We start from the raw sequence: 22,091 nt of genomic DNA on the forward strand, positions 1-22,091 counted from the left end.
GGGGGGGGGGGGGGGGGGGGGCTGGATGAGCGCTGCCGGCTTTCCTCCCCAGGGTGCATCATGGTGGTGCATCAAGCCACAAATAATAATCCTTCACCCTGCTTACCTCTTCGGCCCACTCCTTGTACTCTTGAGCAACCACGGGTTGATCGGGCAAGCCCATCGTCCTCATCCTCATGAGAAAGACACCGCCGCCGTGGCCACCGCCGTGGCCACCGCTCACACCACCGGATCCCAAACGAGCCGGAGGCAAATTGGCCGGAGAGAGGGCGGGGTTATCAGTGGTGAGCGATGACGAGGACGATGAGGAGGAGGAGGAGGAAGAGGAGGCAGGGGATGGGATGGGCGCGTTCAAGCCCACCATGACCGATGGAGCAGCCGGGCCAGTGGACGCCGGACGCGCTCACGGGGGCGCTCATTCGCGACGCGGGCTGAGCGACTCACGCACGGCGGCTAACCCCTTGGCCTCGAGAGCATGATGGATAGCAGCATGGAGGAGAACTCAGGCGGCCTTCATCATCCTGTCACGGGCGAGTCACGGACGAGTCACGGACGAAACACGGACGAGGGACGGGACCTGAACGGCGTGTACGGCGAGAGCGGCGGAAGCGGCGGAAGCGGCGGATGGATGAATCGAGGATGGAGATGGAAGCAGAGATGGACGTGTGGATGACTTCTGTGGATCAAAGAGTTCCCAGGGCCCAGGGAAGCACACCAGCCCAGTCGGTCCAAGTCGGTCCCAGTCGGTCCCAGTCGGTCCGGGCAGGAGCTCAGGGGCTTAGCCTGCCTCTGCCTTCTTCGTGTCGGACGAATAAAAGAGCGGGCAAGCGTGAGGGCCTACTACTAACAGGCAGGCAGGCTGGCTGGCTGCCTCACGAGACTCACTCAGTCAGTAGACTCACGGAGTGGCCACAACGCGTACGAACTGTTGACGTTCTGGACTTTTCAGAGGCTGAATTGGCCTCTAGTGCAACGACAACGAGGGCCGAGGAGGCCGGTTCCCATCCATTAAATAATGCGTTTGACTTGGAAGGGTACAATTGGCGAGAAGGCCCTATCAAGTATACAACAAGACACACAAACACAATTGGGCAGGTTTTTTTTACCTCTTAAACTCGTAAGAGTTTCAACAATCTTTGGGTTGAGGTTTTTAAGGAGTTCTAGCCCGCATATAACGTCGATTGAACGACCATTTGGTCGAATGACTCTGACGGTGCCTCTGGTGTCCCAACATTTTGAATGTGGGTTTTGAAATAAAAACCTGGGATCCAATGTGAAGAGGAGCTAAATGTCGAGACCGTCGATTATGATGTTCTCTAGAGTTCTCTTCGATCGCCATCATTTTGTTTTGGAACTTTTGCTTTTCCTCCGGATTGATGGGATCATAACTCATAAGCCTCTGGGTGAGCTGGGATCAATGTACGCTGTCGCCTATTAAATCACAATTGAGCAGAGCTGAATCCTTTTGATAGTGGAGTATTCCTCCATTCGCGGAGGACAATCAAGAAATTGTTCCAGTTCTCGCACTTAAGTAAAAGATGTTTCATCGATTTCACTGGGGATTGGGCGTGGCCATTGGATTATATTGTTTATTGGCGACGAAATCTCATGAGTTATACCAAGCGAAGAACAAAAGTCCTTGAAGGGCCCTCGAAATTGAGGACCTCCGTCAATACGAATAATTTCAGGAAGGCTAAACTCGAGGAACCAATTTTCGAGGACCTTAATGACGGAGCGAGTGTCGAGTTCCTTCAATTGAGCAACGCAGGTCCAGGAGGCGCGGAAAATCGATCCACCATCATCACCCTAAAGTTTTGGCCTTTGAATTAGAGAAGAAGATCAATGGAGATAGCTTCCAAGGGCTTACTAGACTGTGTCTGAAGAAGGGGTTCGTGCATGAATTTGACTTGGCCTCAATGCCTGATGGTCTGAAGTCTGAACAATTAGCAATCATGGTGGAAATGGACCATCCCCGGCCAGTAACATAATGGCCTAGCTAAGGCTCAAGTTGTTGAACACGCCAGTTGTGCAGAACCTTGGATCGAAGACCAGCAGGCACTATCACTCGCTGATGGAATAAGAGCATTCGATGTTCTTCTTCGAAGGATATTTCATTCCAAATATTCATAAATGCTCTAGCGGGATGAGAGATATGTAGGTTTCTTGGATCTTGTCCGCTTTGGAAGGCTTCAGCAACTGCGACATAATTAACATCTTGTTGGGCTAATTCCGTAATGCTTTCAAAGCTTGCAACTGAAAGTGAGCAACCGCTAAGGCGTTGTTGAGCTTGAGAATCTTTTGTGTTTCATGGTCTTAAAATCTGGTCATTAAATAATGGGAATCGAGAAAGCGCGTCAGCTATGAGATGATTCTTTCCCGGGACCCATTCGACTTCAAAAGTAAATCCGGATATGGTACTGATCATACGTTGAATTCTTGTGTTGGAATTTGTAGATAAGTTTGAGGTTTGGAAGATTCCCAACAGTGGGCGATGGTCCGTGATAACTTTAAAGGTAGTTCCTTCCAAATATATCCGTGCCTTCAAGATAGCCCATTTAATGGCGAGAGTCTCCAACTCGCAAACCGCATAACGGGTCTCGGCCGGGATGAAACTACGAGACCCACATTGAACCAAGCGATTAAAACCATCATTCTGGCTCTGTAGTAAAGCGAATTCTAAGCCTTTGAGCCTAAAGACATCTGTCATCAAGATAGTCGGTAGCGTCGGATTAAAATGAACCTCATTAAACATGAATTCTGCAAATTGCTGGGAATCCCGTATCTGCCCACCAGATCATATGAAATAATAGCCTAAGTTGCTCCGGTATCTGGTAATGCTTTGATCGGAAAACGTTTCCCCATAGATGGCTGAACATTGACAAGAAGAAGAGGACTCGAACGAACTTGAACTCCCCTGATATCAATCGTGGAAGACGCTAGTTCTGCCTGATTAATTTGGTTCAGAGTACGGTTAGGAGACGGGGATCGGGAACTTTGCCCATGCGCAATTCGTGATTGAGACAATGAGCGTTCACGGCCTTGGCTTCTGGAACTAGGAGAACTCTGGCATACCCCAGCAAGATGACCTAGCTTGTTGCAATTGTAGCAAGTAAGCGCTTTAGCAAAGCACTCTCCGTCGCGGGGGGCGTGTTTGTTACCGCATCGGAAACAGGATCCTATTCGCTCAGATTTCGGTTTGGGGCTGAACTTCGATTTGCTTCTCTTATACGTAGAAAGTGCGGCTGCTGAAATCTCGTGCTTTTCATCAAGTGTTTTCTGGACAATACTAGCCGATTCCCATGCACATGCAATCTTGCAGAACTCCTTTCAGTTAGGGTTTTCGTGACGTAGAAACTCTTCTCGTAGCCTTAAGTCGGATGTTCCCGTAATGATTCGAAGCATATATATATAGATCATCAGTGCTCAGTGATTCTAATTCAGCCTCATTCCCTTGCATTTGGAGTCGCAGATACCAATCTGAGAATGGTTCGGATTGTTGTTGGTCGCACCGAAAGAAGTTATAGCGCCGGGAAATCAACGGTATGTTCCTGAGAAAGTATTCTTTCAGAAGAGCCAGACATCCCCCTTGTCCACATATCGGGGTAGAATCATCGATCTCTAGAGATAGGAACTGTTGTAACTTGAGTTCCAATGAAGCTTTGAGGTAACCCTGTTGTTCTACGAGTGGAAATGTGCTCATCTGATTCGATGAATACTATAAATGATAGCCTTCATTCCATGTCCGGAATTCTGCCAGGTTTGCCGTTGCCAATAACCTTTCGGGACGTAATGCTTCATTGATCCGATTTGGGCGTTGGGTGGAAATGAATGATTGGGCTGAGTCAGTATTCGAAGGACATGCTCTCAACATGGAACGTATACTCTTGATCAAAGAATCAACCTCAGTTGATGATGTGCTTTGAAGAAGTTCTGCGTCATCCAACTCTTCTGGGGGAAGGTACGACGCCATAGTCAGAAAACTCTCCTCCGCTTTTTCCCGAGATTCTTGAAGCTTGCAAACAAGAGCTCTTGCCTCCAGTCGGTCGAACTCGGATAAATTCTGGGGACAGTCGGAAATGAAATCCTTGATCGTGTTCGTGCATCTTGTGAGGTGACCTCGAAATGCTCGGTTTGATGCTTTAGCACTCTGTTGTGTCACAACCACGGGTTGAGAAGGATCGGATCTGCTGGGGACGGAATTTGTTTGGGCACTTGCACTTAATGATTGTTCAGGCATGTTTTCCACATTGGCGACATGTTTTTTAGGCATTGTGAATCGTTATAATTAACTATTGCCGAATTAGGAATGGAAGAAGAAGACAGGCGACGAGCAATCCTTCCGACTGCGCCATGTTCGATTAACAACTGATTTTATTGCTGACGGTCAATCATCGATAAGTAGAAAGGATATAGATACAACAGACTTGAAAGTGGCTAGCTCACCAGGTCCTGATGGAGTGACCTCGCAATTCATAATAAAATGCTCTAAGGCCCTAGCTCCCGTTTTTGCCTCTCTAATGAGATCCATACTGAACAAGGGAGAATTTCCTTCGTCTCTTAAAGTGGCTCACGTCATACCAATATTCAAAGGGGGTGACAAATCCAACCCAGCCAATTACCGACCTTTATCACTCACATCCAATATTTCCAAGGTACTTGAAAAAATCATGAAGGCTAAGCTGGTACAATATTTGGATAGCAATGACATTATACCCTCGGGGCAACACGGCTTCCATTCTCGTCACAGTACCATTACCCAATTGGTTCAGCATTTCGACAATATTATAACAAAATTACAAACTTATGACTCGGTGGATGTAATATATCTAGATTTTGCGAAGGCCTTCGACAAAGTGGACCACGGGCTCTTACCTCAGCGTTCAGTATCAACTGGTGTCCATGGGAAAGCGCTGAATTTCATAGGAGGGTTTTTAAAAGAGTGTTAGCAATATATTAGAGTGGATAATACGCTACGTAACGTGTCAAGTGTATTATCAGGCGTACCACAAGGCAGCATTCTTGGGCCTATACTCTTCATTATTTTCGTATCGCCACTACAGCATCTAGCGACAAGCTCCACTGTATCTTGTTACGCAGATGACACCAAGCTGGTCTATGGAAGAACGAATGATTGTACTTCAGGGTTGGAGGACGATTCGGAAAATATATACAGATGGGTATATGACTTTTAATGGTAACAAATTTAGTCTTATGACATTCGGTAATATCCCAAAAGCTTCAAAATACATGGACAGCAGGGGCCACCCTATTCAGCAAGTTGGGTCAGTTAGAGATCTAGAGGTGATTATTCAGGATACCGGTAAATTCGATGAGCACATTGAGGTCAAGTTGGCTAAGGCCTTTCAAACATGCGGATGGATATACAGAACATTTAAATCCCGTGATTCAATGTCTATGCTGACTCTCTTCAAATCTATTGTCCAACCCCATCTAGAGTATGTATCTCCTGTTTGGGCAACAGTGAGCTCTGCCGGACTTCAAAGAATAGAAAAGGTCCAACGATGTTTTACACGTAATATATCTGAAATGTGTAACCTTTCTTATTGGGAGAGACTAAAACGGCTAGGGATTTATAGTACACAACGAAGATATGAAAGATATCTTATTTTATTTGTTTTTTAAATGCATTCACAAACGATGCCCAAATCCGGGAATAAATTTTAACGAGAATGACCGTAGGGGTATAACGTGTGAGGTGAGAATACAGTCTAGTCATAATGAAACTAGACTTGTCAAAACCATGAAATCCTCGTTTACATTCTATATAGAGCTCCTAGCCTATATAATCTTTTACTTACCAACCTTAGACAATTCTACCTAGTGGATGATACAATGCCATCTTTTAAAGCCGACTTAGATAGGTTTTTGGTAGGATAGGATAGGAATATTACTGTAATGAGATGATCTCTCCCTCATATTCATCATCTATGGCTATGGTCTGACACTTGAACCCACATGGAGTGTTGTGTCTTTTATCAACCAGTCGCGAAATGCAATCATTAATAAGCTTCCCGTCAATGTCATCCCTATATCATCCCAATTTATCTTCGGCGGCTATTGTGTCGTTAATTTTCAAAAGTCTTTCAGAAATAAGTAGTCGTTGTTAACCAAAGATTGCCAGTTTGTCATCAAAAGTTTTATTTAGAGGGACTGACTCTATATAAACACACGCTATTCCCCAAGCTTTAGCTTGGCAAAAAAAATACCGAGACATATGAGGGCACTTTTTGAAGTCAGGACGTCATGGGGCACAATTTCATCGTAGGTGACGAGTTCCGAGGCTATTTTTAAGAAAATAAGTTCAAATTTAAATCGATGTTTTTTAAAATGTTATTAACAAAGCCATGCCCGAGTCCTAAAACTTTTCACGCACCAGGCCTTGTTTCCAAATCGATCTCACACGGCCATCCAGCTCCTATCCACTCCAAAACACATTTAAAATCGACGAATTATTGCTGGAAAATTCTCGTCTCTTCCGAGACCTAGTTATGAGAATTCCTTGTACTTTGGCTCGTCAAAATCATGAAGGCTAAGCTGGTACAGTATTTGGATAGCTCAAGAAGAGGTTTTCCAGGGCGATGGTCCGATGGTTGTCTGAAATGTCCCTGGGCCCCTTCTTGGGAATAAAGATGATGGCTGACTCCATCTCTCGCAACCCTGCAACCGGATGCGAAGAAAGGAACAACTACGAGCAAAAACCGGTGGACTCTCCCAACCAAGGTAACAATTGTAATTTGACATTTCAATTTCCTTTTCCGATTGGCAATAGATGGCGTGAGGTCAACCCGGCAACATTGTCTCGTGTAAGTTGCGTTAAGATATATTACTTTAACTTGAGCTCTTGTATACATATGCATCCTTTAGCAAGGCTAAGACACCATCTACGCTGGTGGGAAGAAGGAAGAATCGAGGGCGAGGCTGAAGAGATCATGGAGGAGTGGCTGGGCTTGGGTCGGAGTTGTCCGCTGGGTCCACTCGGTCGAGTTGTCCGGTCACCCTCCTGGAGAGACAGTCATGGTTTCGACAACTACCCAACCTCGTCAACACATCCCGAATGGGCGGCCCTTTTGTTTCTTAGTTCCAGGCTCACCTGATGGCATAGTTGGACCGACTTCCATAGGTTGTAGTTCAGAAGAATTATTTCTACCTAAGTGGAGCTCCACATTTTTGGTCGGGCCCTCTTGACGCTAGTTATTCATTGATTGATTGTGGTTAGATTCTCCTCCACTTCTTGTCCAGAGTTGCTTAATTGACAAGGTTGACTTTTTTGTAAAAGACAGATTCTCTGCGTTCCAAGGGTGAGAAAATCAGGTGCAGGTGATCCTACCTCGATCAAAACAGCCTTATCGCTATTAGCTATTCTAGCAAGCAAGAGTCATCTTTGTCTCTATATACTTGATTTTTGATATGGGAGAGTGGCATAGTAAATCCTCTAGTCAGCTCCAACAGTTGCGCGGTATCGAATCAACGTGGCATTTAGGAGATGAAGATTTGTGTTTTTCTTCCCTCCTCTGAAGGAGTAGATGCATGAACTTTCCTCAAATCTTCTTTCGAATTCAAATTTGTCACCAGATCTTTCCTTGATTATGATTTCTTGATCGGTAAAACTCCGACCACCTTTCTGCTGTATCCATCACTGTTAGGCCTGTTAGGGGGACTCGGGAGTTCTTTGAAAGTTTCAACTCGAGGAGCAAAAAATCGGCAATCACGGTGGTCGGCAGAACATTTTTGCCCGATTCACAGTTGAAACCCAGCACTGGAATTGGGAAGCGTGGCTTTGCAATTCCAGCATAAGACTGAGATTGACCATTGGGGAATGCAACCGATGACCGCAGATTCGCCCATTACAACTGTTAAAGCCGCAACTCGCAAATTAGAAAGCGGATACTCTACCAATACGGTTCCCCACCAAGCCTCATATTACCATAATACGGGTAGTTGTTCCAACAACAAAATAGATTTATCAGATCGGGCTTGCCCTTGATTAAAGGGTTGATCAGGAAGTTTTGTCAAACGCTTGTTCATGTCTGACTTGAAGGATGCTACTGGATCAACGCCGTGGTAGTCCTTACTAAAGTTTAAGTGAAGCAAATTGAGCAAGGAAGAAGCCCGAGAAAAAAGAGAAGAAGGCTTCAATGCTCGAACTGGCTTGGATTCTCGAGGACTTAAAGGTGCTCTCAAAACGCACGCTAACACTCTACGACTACTAGAAGGGACTCTTTAATGCTTATAAAAAAGTAGGAAGTTCAATGCACTGTCTTGCGGTATTCTGGAGTGCACATAGCCCAGCTTTTGAAAGCCAAGGAGTGAGTGAATCTTAGATTAAGAAAAGATCCAACCTATGTTGTAAAGTACGACCTTTTCGTCGATCTAAAATTCGCCCCATTGCTTTAAAAAACTGGGCTCAGGTTTCCAGTCCAAGTATGTCCTTAATGTAGTCCTTGCCACTGGCAAAGTCTACCGTTCCAAGCAAATTTTTGGCGCCGATTGCTGCGCCTTTATACAAGCCACGTCACAATGAATCCATACTTTCAGATCTTATGAACGATACTCTACTCGATCGGGAACTTTGGAAAGATCCAATAAAACTGAGTCCACATCAATTCAAAATGATTCATACGTGGCATATCAGGTCTGCTAAATTGCAAGATTTACAAAATTGCACCAAGCAAAATTGGGGGTCCAAAAAGAAACTCCCATATCAAGGATTTCGTTCAAGACTTTGATCTAGGAGCGAACTGTTCCATATGAAGTATTTAACATAGATACAAACAAATGTAACATGTATTTAACTTGTTTTATTCACATGCTGCGATATCTAAACATTATTTTCTAAACTGTTCGGTAGTTATGTTGTTTCTAACACGGAATTTGTCGATATTCCAAACACAGACCTGGAAGAGAAGAAAAGAGGGTTGAATGGAGACCCCCACGTCATTTCAAAGTTAAGCAACAAATTATAACAAATGCCACGGGAAGCAATTTGAAAGGCCCAGACGAAATATTCGATGGTCGGGGAAAACATTCCTGCACACCTATGAACATCGCTGGGATCTTGAAGGTTTGACGTTTGAAAAATGAGGCTCACATTTTGAAGCTTACTGCCGGGTTTCCAGCAAATCTCATAACATTGAAAATTAAACTGTAAGTTAAGAACCCTAGATTCCAAACCCCAGTGGTTTTACAATTACTACCATCACAGCGGCTGTTTTGTGATGATTTTTCTCAAGTCGTCATGCTTCACGACTTCGAAAGCTGAACAATTCGAAAAACGTGATCCCGAGAGCAAGTACCACACACAAAGAAGTTCGGCAACCGAGCCCTTGCTCTTCTCTGCAAACTCAATAGCAATAAAAGGTAAGTCCGTCCAAAAAGTATTTAATAGCAGATATTTTCGTGGTTTATCCCCTTGACTGCTTGACCGCTTTGCCTTATGCTTCAACCAATCTGAATTGAGAATTTCGATCGACGCAGAATTTCATTGGCTCTTGGAAGGGGTCAAGCGGATAAGCGGTGAAGTGGGTAAGTTACGAAAATATGTGCTAATGGCTCGTCAAAGGTGCCTTGTCGAAGTCGATTGTCTATGAGTGTCATTTTTATAAACTATATAAACTACATCGAAGGATGACATGAGCTATGGCAGCTACCCTGCCAATTACCTCTAGAATGCTTCTCATTTGCTGTTGCTTCAGCCTCATCAGTATCTTCATCAGTGAATATGTCCACTCGAAAGGGTTTGGTACAATCTGAAAAGACAATTAGAAAATTGGCCGCATTTGCGTCTATCTGTAAACTGATTTTTATTCTATTTTTGTGTACTTTCATACATTTCTGTTTTACTTTCTTTTTTGTAAGTACTAGACGTTGAAACCGTTCAATAGGAAGGCAGTCAAGACATTTTGGGTAAGATTTGAAAATCGAATCGATATCGAATTGATAAAAATGTGCTTTTTGCACTTGTGTAACACTTAATGCATCTCATCCTGTTCCGGCACAAAAGAGTAACTAAGAAAAAAAGCTTCACCTAGAAGCACGAATACACGTCTCATTGCGCCACCAACCAAGGGAAAACATATCAAGTATTTAAATATATATATATATATATAATCAGTGCGAGAAGGTTGTGCCTTTCAAATCTTTGAAGATCATGCAATCCGTCCAATTTTCAATACGGGAATCTAAGACAAACCCTGCCAACTATATTCTTATTTCCTGAACTTGTATTGCTGGGAAAATGATGGAAATAGTCATCAAAGAAGAGCTTATGAAGCAATCGGAAGAAAGTAACTTGTTGTCCAATTCGCGGCAACGCTTTCGAAAAATGAAGTCTTGTACAAAAAAATGTATTTGAATATCTCGGCAACTTTAACATGCTGCCTGACTAACGCCACTCGGTTGGTGTTTTGTTCAACAATGACTTCAAAAATGCATTCCACAAAGTTCACAAACAACACCCGACACAGCTCAAATTAGAACATCCATCCACACTAAACATACAAGGAAGAACATGTCTTCAAACGTAATCAATAACCGTTATTTGTATTAGGGCCGGCCAAAGCTTGCATGTTGCAAATTGTGCAAATTTTGCAAAAAGCTTGCATATTCCAAAGCATTATGCAAATTTACTGCAATTGCAAACTTTTCAATTTATCACCAATATTTAACACATGTCTGCAATTTACTATGCAAGTTCAGTTTATTCAGCGCAAACATATTGATATTTTGGCAATTTATGGCATTTTCCATAACTTTGGATCAATTTTGGCAATAAAAATCTTGAGAACAATCCTGTCTTGAGTTTCTTTTCTGCAAATCCCTTTGACATGAAAGTACAAAATAGGGTGCACATGTATTACCAACCGCCTGCCTACATATATATTTCATGCATCCCTTTCACATAGCACCGTCCCTCTTTTATCATTGCATCGTTTTGGTTTTTGAAGATTTTACTTTGCATCTTGGTTTTAGGCATGCAAGTCTTTTATGCGGGGTTGGAACTCCAAAAAGCAAAAAAAAAAAAATGTGTCCTATAATTTTTTGAGCAAGAAAAATGACCAGATGTGTTTGGACATTTCCATCAAAACTTTGAAGGGTATTTTTACCACCGATTTCAATTGAAATTTCATCAAAATGAATTGAAAGCATGCCGAGATCTTTGATTTGAAAAGAATCATTTTACACCCAAGTTGACGGCGAAATCCTCAGCACAGCAATTACCGCGATTGCCAAGAAATGTAAAATGCATTTTCAACGGCCAAAAAGTGAACAAACCTGTTGCACTTTTCTGAACCATGCAGATTGTGGACTGGAATCTTCATCAATTTTGATCAAGAAGTTTGACAAATTTCTACAAGCCCTGAAGAGTAAACGAGAGCCCATGGAGGTTTTGCTATGGCAAATGGGTGATGGCAAATCGATAGATGAGGACAACAACATTTTGGACTGACTGGTTTGCAACCACTGGCCCAACAGGCCTCTCTGCCGTTCGAAACCCCCAAAGGTTCAAAATTAATTGAACCCAAAATTCAGAGTTCATAAATTCAATGTATTCATTACTCGCTACGACGAGGGAAAACGTATGCACAAGTCAAGCGTCTATCAACCAATTTATCGGAAGCTTACCACAAATGGGCATGTTCATCGTGGCGGCTTCATCGGTGGTGAACACGTTGCCGCAGAACTGGGTGAATAACACATCCCCGGGACTGGCATTGCAAGTGGCACTTCCTCCTGGAAATAGAAACAAGTCACAACAAGTTCGAACCACCAAAGCACTTCTACCCCTTTCAAGTTTGACAATGAATGAATGCTCACCCTCAATACCGACGTAGTCTTTGGAACAATTAGAATCCTGCATGTTGGTACCATCATCGTTTTTGGCCTCCAAAGAATACGAGCTGGCATCTGCACACACCGTGTACTCCACACAACACATGCCGGCCTCTTGGCGGATACAGATCGAATACCTGCAAGTCAGCATGATTTGAAAGTCAAAGAACGTGTCCAAATGGACTTGCAGTCTATGTACTACAGGTATGTCTTGATTATTATCTCTTGGTGGCGACTCCTTACTCTTGTTTGGCCAAGTGGTTGTCATTCGTGGGAAGGAAGTTGAACGTGGTCAATCGGCCCGTCAGACCCGTGTGGTACTGAAGGCAGCCACAATTGCGAGGCCTACAGAGAAAGGGCGAAAATGAACCGGAGATGATCCGTCTTGGCGACGAAAGGTTAATTGTCTTTCATTGGCTGCTTACTGTCCCTCGGTGTTGCACTTGACTTGGGTCACTTTGATCTCCCACATTCGCACAGCCGTGGATCCGTCTATATTTAAATTGACAGAGACAGTGTCAGAGTCGAGACATCCCATTTCCACATAGACTGAAATGAGTGAGAAAAATGATTGGATTAGCGCAAGCAAACTAGATCCCTAGCTAGCTTTGTCTGGAGGGGAAACATTTTTGGACACCTTTTCAAGGGCGGGACGTGTGACAAGGTGTTTTGCTGGTTCAATCAAGTCTTCAAAAAAAGATTCCCATCAATCCCCCCATTTTCTGGTGGGATAAGTGGTCTTCCTGTTTATGTGAGACGTCCGGTAAACTAGATTCGAAATCTTTCACGTCCCGTTGATGAAATTGTGAGAAATTCCTTACTATACGTACAGGTAGAGGAAAATAAAGAAATGAAATAGTTGGCCTAACTTCGGCTTGCATGGAAGGATCCAGGGTTGCGTTACTAATGCAAAATAAAGTTTTTAGAGGGTTTATAGGCATCTGAAATCAATTCTTACTATGTTGTCCCGTGTTTTGTCCACAAATCGTTGGAAGAGTGTTGCCTGTGTTAGACTGAAAGATATTGATAATAAGACCAAATAAATCCCATGTACTCTCGTTGTTTTAACTTCCTTTTTAATTTTCAATAAAGTTTCTACAAAACTTAGAGATTGTGCATTGTTCGCTTTCCTTTTTAATCTGAAAGTATTAATTGAACTGTTACTCTAAATTGGTTACGGTTTTGTTTAATCCTCAAGTTCTGCTTTTCTTGTTCGTTCTGAAAAACAGTGTGTGTTTTGTCTGAAGCACATTCATCTTGTCCAAAACTTGAGGGAAGGTTTATGAAGATATTCCCAACTTTCCAAATGCAAACACACAATCAAAGCATCGGTTGGTATATGATCATTCATGAGGGTATTGGCCCTTGCATCATCTTGTCTGTCCGATATGTAATTATGAGGGTAACCAAATATTTACGCAGATATGAAGACAGTCCACGGTATCAACCAAAATGAGAAAGTGAAAACAAACGGCCTTGGGTTACTTACTGAAACGGTAAACATATCCCTGCATTGACCTCCTGGATTAGGATCGAGAAATTCTTCCGTGTTTCCCGTTCCCAGCAAAGAGAACGATTCAAAGTCCAGCCTCAATCGACACACGCCTATTCAGGAGGGGTAAAACCAAATTATCGTTGGAAATGCAAATGCAAGGTGTTCTTTAACATTAACAATGAGAAAAATGTCATCGACTGCAAATTTGAGCCTTTCAGTTCCCTGTTTGATTGAGAGGGCTTGGAAAAGTAGTTGTTTTTTTTGGGTATCCAAAGCGTAATAGTCGGTTATCAAAAAATGAGAAAAAGCGTTTCAATTTGTTTAGTTATTCAAACAATTGGGTGGTTTTGTTGGCAAAATTGCTTGATTATCGGTTTTCACGAACTTCTTACTCTTTGGGCTGAGAAGTACAGTATTTACTTTCAAAACACATTCATATCTATGACTTCTACGCGAGACTCAAATTTCGAAGCATCATGAAACCATAGTTCAGGACAAACTATATGAGAGTTTCGTAAAATGAACATTATAATTGTGTGAGAATCGACGAGAATTGGATACAAACAACTCCAATTCTCGTCGATTCTCACACAATTATAATGTTCATTTTACGAAACTTTCATATAGTTTGTCCTGAACTATGGTTTTATGATGCTTCGAAGAAGTAAAATACACCGACAGTTTCTGATACGTATATGCCAATAAATGCATTATGCATTCTTAGAAAGAGATGGTCAGAATAAAGAATGAGACACATTGCAAAAACAAGATGAAGGTAAATGTTTTCATCCTTCACTCATTTAGGGTATAAGTAAGCTAAAATTATCATTTGAAATCAAATTCTTCTAAATTTCTCCCAAAGCTGGCCAAGACCCTGCAATGCCCCCCAAATCCTCAGTTTTAAGTCATTTCATGGTGAACATTCTTGAGAAAGCTTTTTTTGCCCACAATTGGCCAAATGATTCAGAACTTGATGCAACCAAAAAGGATATTATTTAAAGGTAATTTTTTGACCCCCTAATGCTTATACTTTTGTGTAAGAAATGTTTCGCTTTGACAAATCAAAACCGAGAAGCTGGCCTTGATTTGCTTGTGAGGAACTTACTGCTGTCACACTTTTGAATTGTGTAGGAGACTTGAGAGGTTTCAGCGTAAGCATTGGGGAATCCGGGATTTCGCAAATAGCTGCAGTTTTGAGACACAGTTGCCCCCGAGCTAGAGATTAAGAACACACAGCAGACGCCGAATCTGGAATTTGTTCAAAGAATATGCGATTGTTAATAACTCAAGGGTTGAACAAGAAAGCCAGAGAAGAAATCTAATCAATCAAAGAAGCAGTCCTCCAAGTTACAGTCCGACACCTTAAAGTCTCTCCCAATACGAGAGCTCTCTCTAATTCCTGTGATGTTCCTAATAAAACGTCTTTGGACCTATTCGACCTTTAACAAACCTGTTCAACCGGTAACTGGACACCAAATTCAAAATTTGGCCGAACAAAAACTTGAACTCGACGAATGAACAGATCATTCCTTAATAATGGAATATATATACCGTAAACATATTCTCAGTTCTTGAACCCAAGGTAGGACATGGCTTGTGAAAATGCTGCTTAGTTTATTGGTCCAGTTCATATCTCCACAGTAAAGTACATGCTAAATATGAGCTCTATTGCCTAGACGTTTAATACTGATTCTCAATAACACAAAAGTAAGATATCATTTTTTCGTTATACATGAACAATTTCCAAGTAACACAAAATACTATAGAACATTACTTGAAAAGTCTAATAATGTTTTTTCTACGAATATTTTTTCAAATGTCGAAAGTGCACTTGATTGCAATTTCACGCTGAATTCTTAAACAAAATCTTTGCAACGAGCCATGATTTAGATTTGTTGCTTTTTGTGACAATTAGCTTAAACCGGAATAAAGAGCGCATTATTGGGGCTTCTTTGACTTGGATAGATCTTCATTGATGGATGTAGAGGCTCTCTGCAGAAACATTTTTTCACTTTTAGTCAAGCCAATAAGTTTAATTTTGTAACCAATTTTGGGTATGGCAATCTGAAGCCTAGGTACGAGCTTAGTGGTTTTTGCAGAACTGAGAGCATTTCTGCACTTACTACAATCATTGTTACGAATACACCTATCATACCTAATTGATCTTGTTAAGAAAAAATCAGTTGTTTAATTGCAATCAAATTCAGTCAAAATGCGCCACTGACTGCCCGAGCAGAGGTCTCCATGTACATATTTTGTCCTTCCTGATCTAGTTGAACTAGGCGTGCGTTGAATGGTTTCAAAACTATTATCAAAACGCTTACGTATTGAATGGGTTTTAAGTAAACGGGCGCAACATTTTTAACCCCTCTTGAGGAAATGAAAGAAAATGAAAACTGATGTTTTGCTTTTGTGAACTTAAAAGCAAGCATGATGGTTTGATCATGTTAATCTCGATGTAACGTGGGCATCATCGAGTATATATCAGTAAAGTAATTCTAACCTATTCAACGTGGTAGCGTCTTATTAGTCCATTTTTTTTATTTCGATTCAAGTGGTCACAGCATTCAACACTCCAAATTGAAGTAACTTGAAGGTACCAGGGATTGGATTCCCGGCCACGCCACGTTTAATTCCCGCAAAATTGAGCTATTCGTGCACTTCTCATTATTAGGAAATATTTCAATTTGAAATAAGCTTCCTCAAGCTTGTATCCTTACCCTGAAGCGCAAGAACCAGCAGCAGATCCACCGCGTGTGGTACATTCCGTGGAGGTGTAACAAGTCCCGTTGCGGTTACTCGATCCCGTTCCACCACTACAATAAATCAGGAAAGTTATGAAGCAAAAACAAAACTCATATTTTAATATTTTACACTAGGGGAGATTAGGCCAGCTCTGGCAAGATCTGTTTTTCTTTCCTAATGTCAGCGCCAGGAATCCAAATTTGGCGCTTCAAACACACGTTTTCAACCAGTTGACACCTCTTTCGCTGTGCAATCAATGGACAATGAGGAAAGGTCAGCTTTGCTTCAACTAGTTTGAGGCGCCCAATTTCCAGTTTTCCAATCAAGGCAGTGGCAGGCAGGTTTGTTTGTTGGTAAAAGAGTTCACTTATTCTACAGTGAAATGTAGGCTTTGTAGAAATGTAGGCTCCGCGTTACGTTGGTCTGCTCTTGATCAGAGCAACATTAACACTGAGCCTATTTTCAAAATAAAGCAAGAAAAGAAACACTTTGATGTTTTCAAGTGATGGCAAGTCATTCTTTTTATACTCACTACTTGCAAAGTAGCAATGTTGTCAAAAGCGTATGTAGTTGACCACGAACAGGCCGCCGAAAAATCAACTGTTATGTAGTGGTTACTATCCAACTTTGACCACATCTCCTGAGTACTCCAAGCATAGTTTTAGACTCAAATTTGGTCGATTTCCCTTATTCGACAAACAAAATGGTGCGATCCTTGGCAATGCTCAAATTCAGTCAAGTGAGTGGTTCAGGAGATACGAAACTTTCGTTTCCGTTGGCAATCCACGTCTCTACTAGCTCTACTAGAAGCCCCCGCCTGAACGCTCGAATATGTAGATACAGAGTTCAGGGGCGGAGCGAGAAGGAGGGGAGCATGATGTTATCCCGTAACTTAGGAATGAGTTCTGAAATCTGACATTGAGGAATTAGTTTGTGACTGTCTCCAATTGAATATTGCTCTTTGAATGAAAACAAATGGCACTCTGTCGAGGTACCATAAGAACAATATGACTGGGTCACTTCCTCTTGATACACCTGGAGCTAATTAGGAACTTATTCGAGCAATTGTTGACTTCAAGCCTCTTCTATTTTCATTATGTCGCAAGTTTGCGAAACAGAGAGGCCCAAAATTGTTGATTCTGGCTGGCTTTTTCTTCACTTCAAGATCCTCGTGGATGAAACTGAGAATAGCCAGATATGTTGTGTAACCAAGTAAGAGTAAAGGCCAATCAGTCAATCAATCAATCAATTTGCTAGTAATCTGCTAGTACTTCTTCGCGGGTTCTTCTCGATTCCCGTTCGATTTCTGGCTTAAAACCGAATATTGGATTGATGTCGTCGGTTATCTTCGTAGTATCTGCTTACATTGTAAACTTTCTTCCCACAATCACTGATTGTGAGATGGCATTTAAATCTAGGGACGAGTCCGGGAAAAATCAGCTACTCTTTTCATTCTCTACACTTCAGATTTACCACAACGCCTTCTTTCTCTGACGGAGCACTTGGCCCTCTCATCCTATTGTGACGATCTGGCTCTCTGCAGGAAAGCTCAGGACGAAACTCAACTAAAGTCAAGGATAGAGGCTTATGGCAAGCTCTTTCTGGACTACAGAGCAATCAACCGAATGAAATCCAACCCCGGAAAGACAGGTCTTTTGGTGGTGCGAAAAAGAAAATGTCAAACCGGCCCCAATGTGCGTTGAACTCGGTGGTGCTCAGGTGGAAGAGCAAGAAGCTATCACAATCCTAGGATTGACGTTTCAGTCTAACCCCACTTTGGACAAACATATTGCCTATCTCTCGAAGGAAGTGGATCGTACATTGGGTATTCTTCAAATTCTTCAGAACGAGATTTCGAGGAGCTCCCTGAAGGTCGTGATCCATGGTCTGGTCAATGGAAAAATCCGCTATTGCTCGGCAGTATACTTACAAGTGCGTTTCATTGAACAAGACCCAATCAACACCTCTCAATCTCAAAATCGACTCCAGATTGCTCTTAATGACGTAGTGCGCTTCTTATCGGGAAAAACAAGACACCACCATATTAGAATCGAACAACTTTTCTCCTTCAATAGCTTCCCCTCACTGAACCTAATTGTAATTCAGAGCTGTTGGGTGGAAGTTTGGAAAATTCTCGATAATCAAACAAAAGGAATAGATTAGTCTTTTCTGCGTGTAGTTGATCTTCCCATAGCCACTCGAAGCACAATACTGTAAGATATGACCTTCGGCCCTCTGCGCGGGGCAACCATTTTATTATCAATGCCGTCCAACTGTACAATGCTGTCCCGTTGAATCTCGAACTGTCCAAAGAAATTAGCTCTTTCAAGTCCGCCATCAATCAGTCGCTGCCCACTTATCCCCTGTGATATGTTACCTCAAACAGCATGTCCTAGTCACTAACTAATCCAGACCTGATCGGTGTAACTTGTTAACTTGTACCAAAGATGAACTCATAATAAAAAAAAGTACTTGCACTTATAAATACGTACATTCAAATCAAATCAAACCATAGTCAGAGTCTTTTTGAGCACTACGGGGAAGTCGCCCCTCAGGCAATCAATCCTTAGGGCCCTGAAGGGCCGTCCCATTCAAGTGTGAAGAAGCCTCTTAATATATGTTCTCAAAGATCTACAGTGTATACTAATAAACTAAGAAACTAATCCAATGAGATTCGAACTCGCAATAAAGATTTTTTTTATAAAATAAAGAAGGAAATGATGAATAGAGAAGTAACGAGCTTTGGCAAGACCTAATGGACTCTACATATATGTGTTTAAGATCATCTTGAATTTTTTGTCTCTGTTTTGTATTTTGCAAACCATTGAACGGTAGTGTGTGTATAAGGGGTTTCTTTATGGCGGGAACTCCAATGCAACACTAAGTTCATGAGCGACTTCAACAACAAGATCCTGCACTTACTATAACTACTAAGTCCAACTCTCTTCTTTCTCGGGCTCCTTCATTGTTCAATTTGCTGCCCTCAAATATTCGTAGGGTTTATGTAGGGGTTGATCCAGTAGCAAGATTAAGTCAGACTTGGACAAGTTTTTGACTAAAATTCCGGATCAACCTTATATTCAAGGATTAGCCAGATCAGCCAACTCCAATTCGTTGGTCGATCAAATAATATTTATAAATAAAAGTCAAGTGTAATAAATAATCTTCTCGTCTTCAACTGCTGGGATTCCAATCCCGGTAGCGGTAAGGAAGTCCGCACCAAAAAAAAAAAATACTATAAGACACAAAATGCTGAGAAGATCAAAGACTTCTTGATGCCACTGTTTGTAGGTAGATGCCAAAAACTGAGGTCCAGATGTGATGCGTAACTTGATGAAGCTAAAAGTGCTGGTGAGAAATAGATGGCATTTGAAGCGCATACTTATGAATGCCTTAACAATCAGATTTTTAATTTTCCTTGATGAGGCCTTTGGTGGAAATATGCCAACACAATTCGGCATTTTTCGAGCTCACAAAACTCCAATGAACAACTTGGATTTTATTGCTTTGTATATTTCTAGCCCAGATTTGATATTTACCTACCCAAAAGAATTATATTTTTCCAAAACCAATGTGGTAGCATTTTGGATCAAATTCAAAAAAAACATATGATGTTTTCGATCATTCATGAGTTATATGAGGATTAGTGGTCCTTTTCTCCTGCGTAGTAACTCCTAAATGTCTCGATCATGTCTACACCCAAATTCTCAGACAATTGATATGCATTTTACCTTCACAAAAAAATATTGCTATTGCTTAATCTAAAGATAGCTCACAAAATAATTTGGCATTACTTAAAACGCACTAAAAACGTCTGTTTTCAAACACTTATTTTACAAATGATAAACAAATTGTACCTTTGTAAAGAACTTATTGAAACTGAGTAAAATGAACATCCTTGAGATCCCATTGACTGTTTGTAGCCCTACTGATTCAACTAAAAAAGGTTACATAAAGAAATTGCTTTTGGAGGTTTGTAAGTGATTTTGCATTAAATTTTTAGAGACAAATTAATATTTTACATTTTAGATAGTAAAATTTCTTTTTTATTGCCCGTGAATTTGAGTTTAGATATGACCGGAGCTATTTGGAGGCAAAAGGCAATAAAACAGGACCATTGTTTTTCAGATAGCTCAGCAGCGACATAATGTATCATCTTTTAAATTAAGTACAAGTCCTAACTAAATATGGTTCAAAATTTCATCAAATACATATTTGAAAATTATATTTTTTCGAAATGTTCTTAGGTATTGAAGTTTTTACTCTGCATTAGAACTCTATTAAAGGAAAAAAAAGATCAAAGTTGTTTCTTGTGGTTTTGCGAGCTTGAAAAGTGCCAAGATGTGCTTGAATATTTCTCGCAAACCATAAACCATGACAAGGGTTTTGAACGCACACTTGGCCATGCCAACTTCTATTTGAGCTTTCGCTCAGCTCAAAGCTGTCATCATGATTGGTGTTCTGTTCTACCATAGAGAAGCATTCAACCCAAAGCTAAACATGAAAGCAGGCACTTCCGTCCAGAGGTGAAGTGATTTCTTGATTCCAATAACTTGAAGATCTTAACAAATCAAAGTTCAGCCCCAACCGAAATCTGAGTTAATAGGATCCTGTTTCCGATGCGGTAACAAACACGCCCCCGACGGAGAGTGCTTTGCTAAAGCACTTACTTGCTACAATTGCAACAAGCTAGGTCATCTTGCTGGGGTATGCCAGAGTTCTCCTAGTTCCAGAAGCCAAGGCCGTGAACGCTCATTGTCTCGATCACGAATTGCGCATGGCAAAGCTCCCGATCACCGTCTCTAAACCGTACTCTGAACCGAATTAATCAGGCAGAACTAGCGTCTTCCGCGATTGATATCAGGGGAGTTCAAGTTCGTTCGACTCATCTTCTTCTTGTCAATGTTCAGCCATCTATGGGGAGTGTTTTATGCTTTGTGATTCTTAACAAAATCTTTGCAACGAGCCATGATTTAGATTTGTTGCTTTTTGTGACAATTAGCTTAAACCGGAAGAGCGCATTATTGGGGCTTCTTTGACTTGGATAGATCTTCATTGATGGATGTAGAGGCTCTCTGCAGAAACATTTTTTCACTTTTAGTCAAGCCAATAAGTTTAATTTTGTAACCAATTTTGGGTATGGCAATCTGAAGCCTAGGTACGAGCTTAGTGGTTTTTGCAAGACTGAGAGCATTTCTTGCACTTACTACAATCATTGTTACGAATACACCTATCATACCTAATTGATCTTGTTAAGAAAAAATCAGTTGTTTAATTGCAATCAAATTCAGTCAAAATGCGCCACTGACTGCCCGAGCAGAGGTCTCCATGTACATATTTTGTCCTTCCTGATCTAGTTGAACTAGGCGTGCGTTGAATGGTTTCAAAACTATTATCAAAACGCTTACGTATTGAATGGGTTTTAAGTAAACGGGCGCAACATTTTTAACCCCTCTTGAGGAAATGAAAGAAAATGAAAACTGATGTTTTGCTTTTTGTGAACTTAAAAGCAAGCATGATGGTTTTGATCATGTTAATCTCGATGTAACGTGGGCATCATCGAGTATATATCAGTAAAGTAATTCTAACCTATTCACGTGGTAGCGTGCATTAGTCCATTTTTTTGATTTCGATTCAAGTGGTCACAGCATTCAACACTCCAAATTGAAGTAACTTGAAGGTACCAGGGATTGGATTCCGGCCACGCCACGTTTAAATTCCCGCAAAATTGAGCTATTCGTGCACTTCTCATTATTAGGAAATATTTCAATTTGAAAAGCTTCCTCAAGCTTGTATCCTTACCCTGAAGCGCAAGAACCAGCAGCAGATCCACCGCGTGTGGTACATTCCGTGGAGGTGTAACAAGTCCCGTTGCGGTTACTCGATCCGTTCCACCACTCATAAAATCAGGAAAGTTATGAAGCAAAAACAAAACTCATATTTTAATATTTTACACTAGGGGAGATTAGGCCAGCTCTGGCAAGATCTGTTTTTTCTTTCC

The 22,091-nt window shown here is 41.5% G+C and overlaps 2 protein-coding genes across 3 annotated transcripts in view; both read right to left on the minus strand.

Annotated features, from left to right (window-relative positions):
• Positions 1 to 787, minus strand: part of LOC131893266 (serine/threonine-protein kinase B-raf-like) — a gene marked incomplete in the record, with an annotated part of 4,071 nt that extends 3,284 nt beyond the window's left edge. Inside the window, 1 exon segment of the mRNA XM_059243248.1 lies at positions 315 to 787. Coding sequence (XP_059099231.1) covers positions 315 to 364 — 50 coding nt within the window.
• An 8,004-nt stretch (positions 788 to 8,791) lies between these two features.
• The window catches only part of LOC131893072 (uncharacterized), a 59,401-nt gene continuing 46,101 nt past the window's right edge, over positions 8,792 to 22,091 (minus strand). Inside the window, exons 3-12 of one of the 2 annotated variants that reach the window (XM_059243003.1) lie at positions 16,066 to 16,161; positions 14,451 to 14,593; positions 13,340 to 13,455; positions 12,809 to 12,863; positions 12,276 to 12,399; positions 12,094 to 12,195; positions 11,836 to 11,987; positions 11,644 to 11,751; positions 9,681 to 9,767; positions 8,792 to 8,915 (exon numbers count right to left, since the gene is read on the minus strand). In XM_059243003.1, coding sequence (XP_059098986.1) covers positions 8,881 to 8,915; positions 9,681 to 9,767; positions 11,644 to 11,751; positions 11,836 to 11,987; positions 12,094 to 12,195; positions 12,276 to 12,399; positions 12,809 to 12,863; positions 13,340 to 13,455; positions 14,451 to 14,593; positions 16,066 to 16,161 — 1,018 coding nt within the window. In that variant the 3' untranslated portion in view covers positions 8,792 to 8,880. The remainder of the gene's footprint in view (positions 8,916 to 9,680; positions 9,768 to 11,643; positions 11,752 to 11,835; positions 11,988 to 12,093; positions 12,196 to 12,275; positions 12,400 to 12,808; positions 12,864 to 13,339; positions 13,456 to 14,450; positions 14,594 to 16,065; positions 16,162 to 22,091) is intronic. The other variant, XM_059243002.1, reaches the window with a different exon arrangement.

This window comes from Tigriopus californicus, chromosome 2 (genome assembly GCF_007210705.1).
Source record: "Tigriopus californicus strain San Diego chromosome 2, Tcal_SD_v2.1, whole genome shotgun sequence".
In the NCBI taxonomy this organism is placed as follows: Eukaryota; Metazoa; Arthropoda; class Copepoda; order Harpacticoida; family Harpacticidae; genus Tigriopus; species Tigriopus californicus.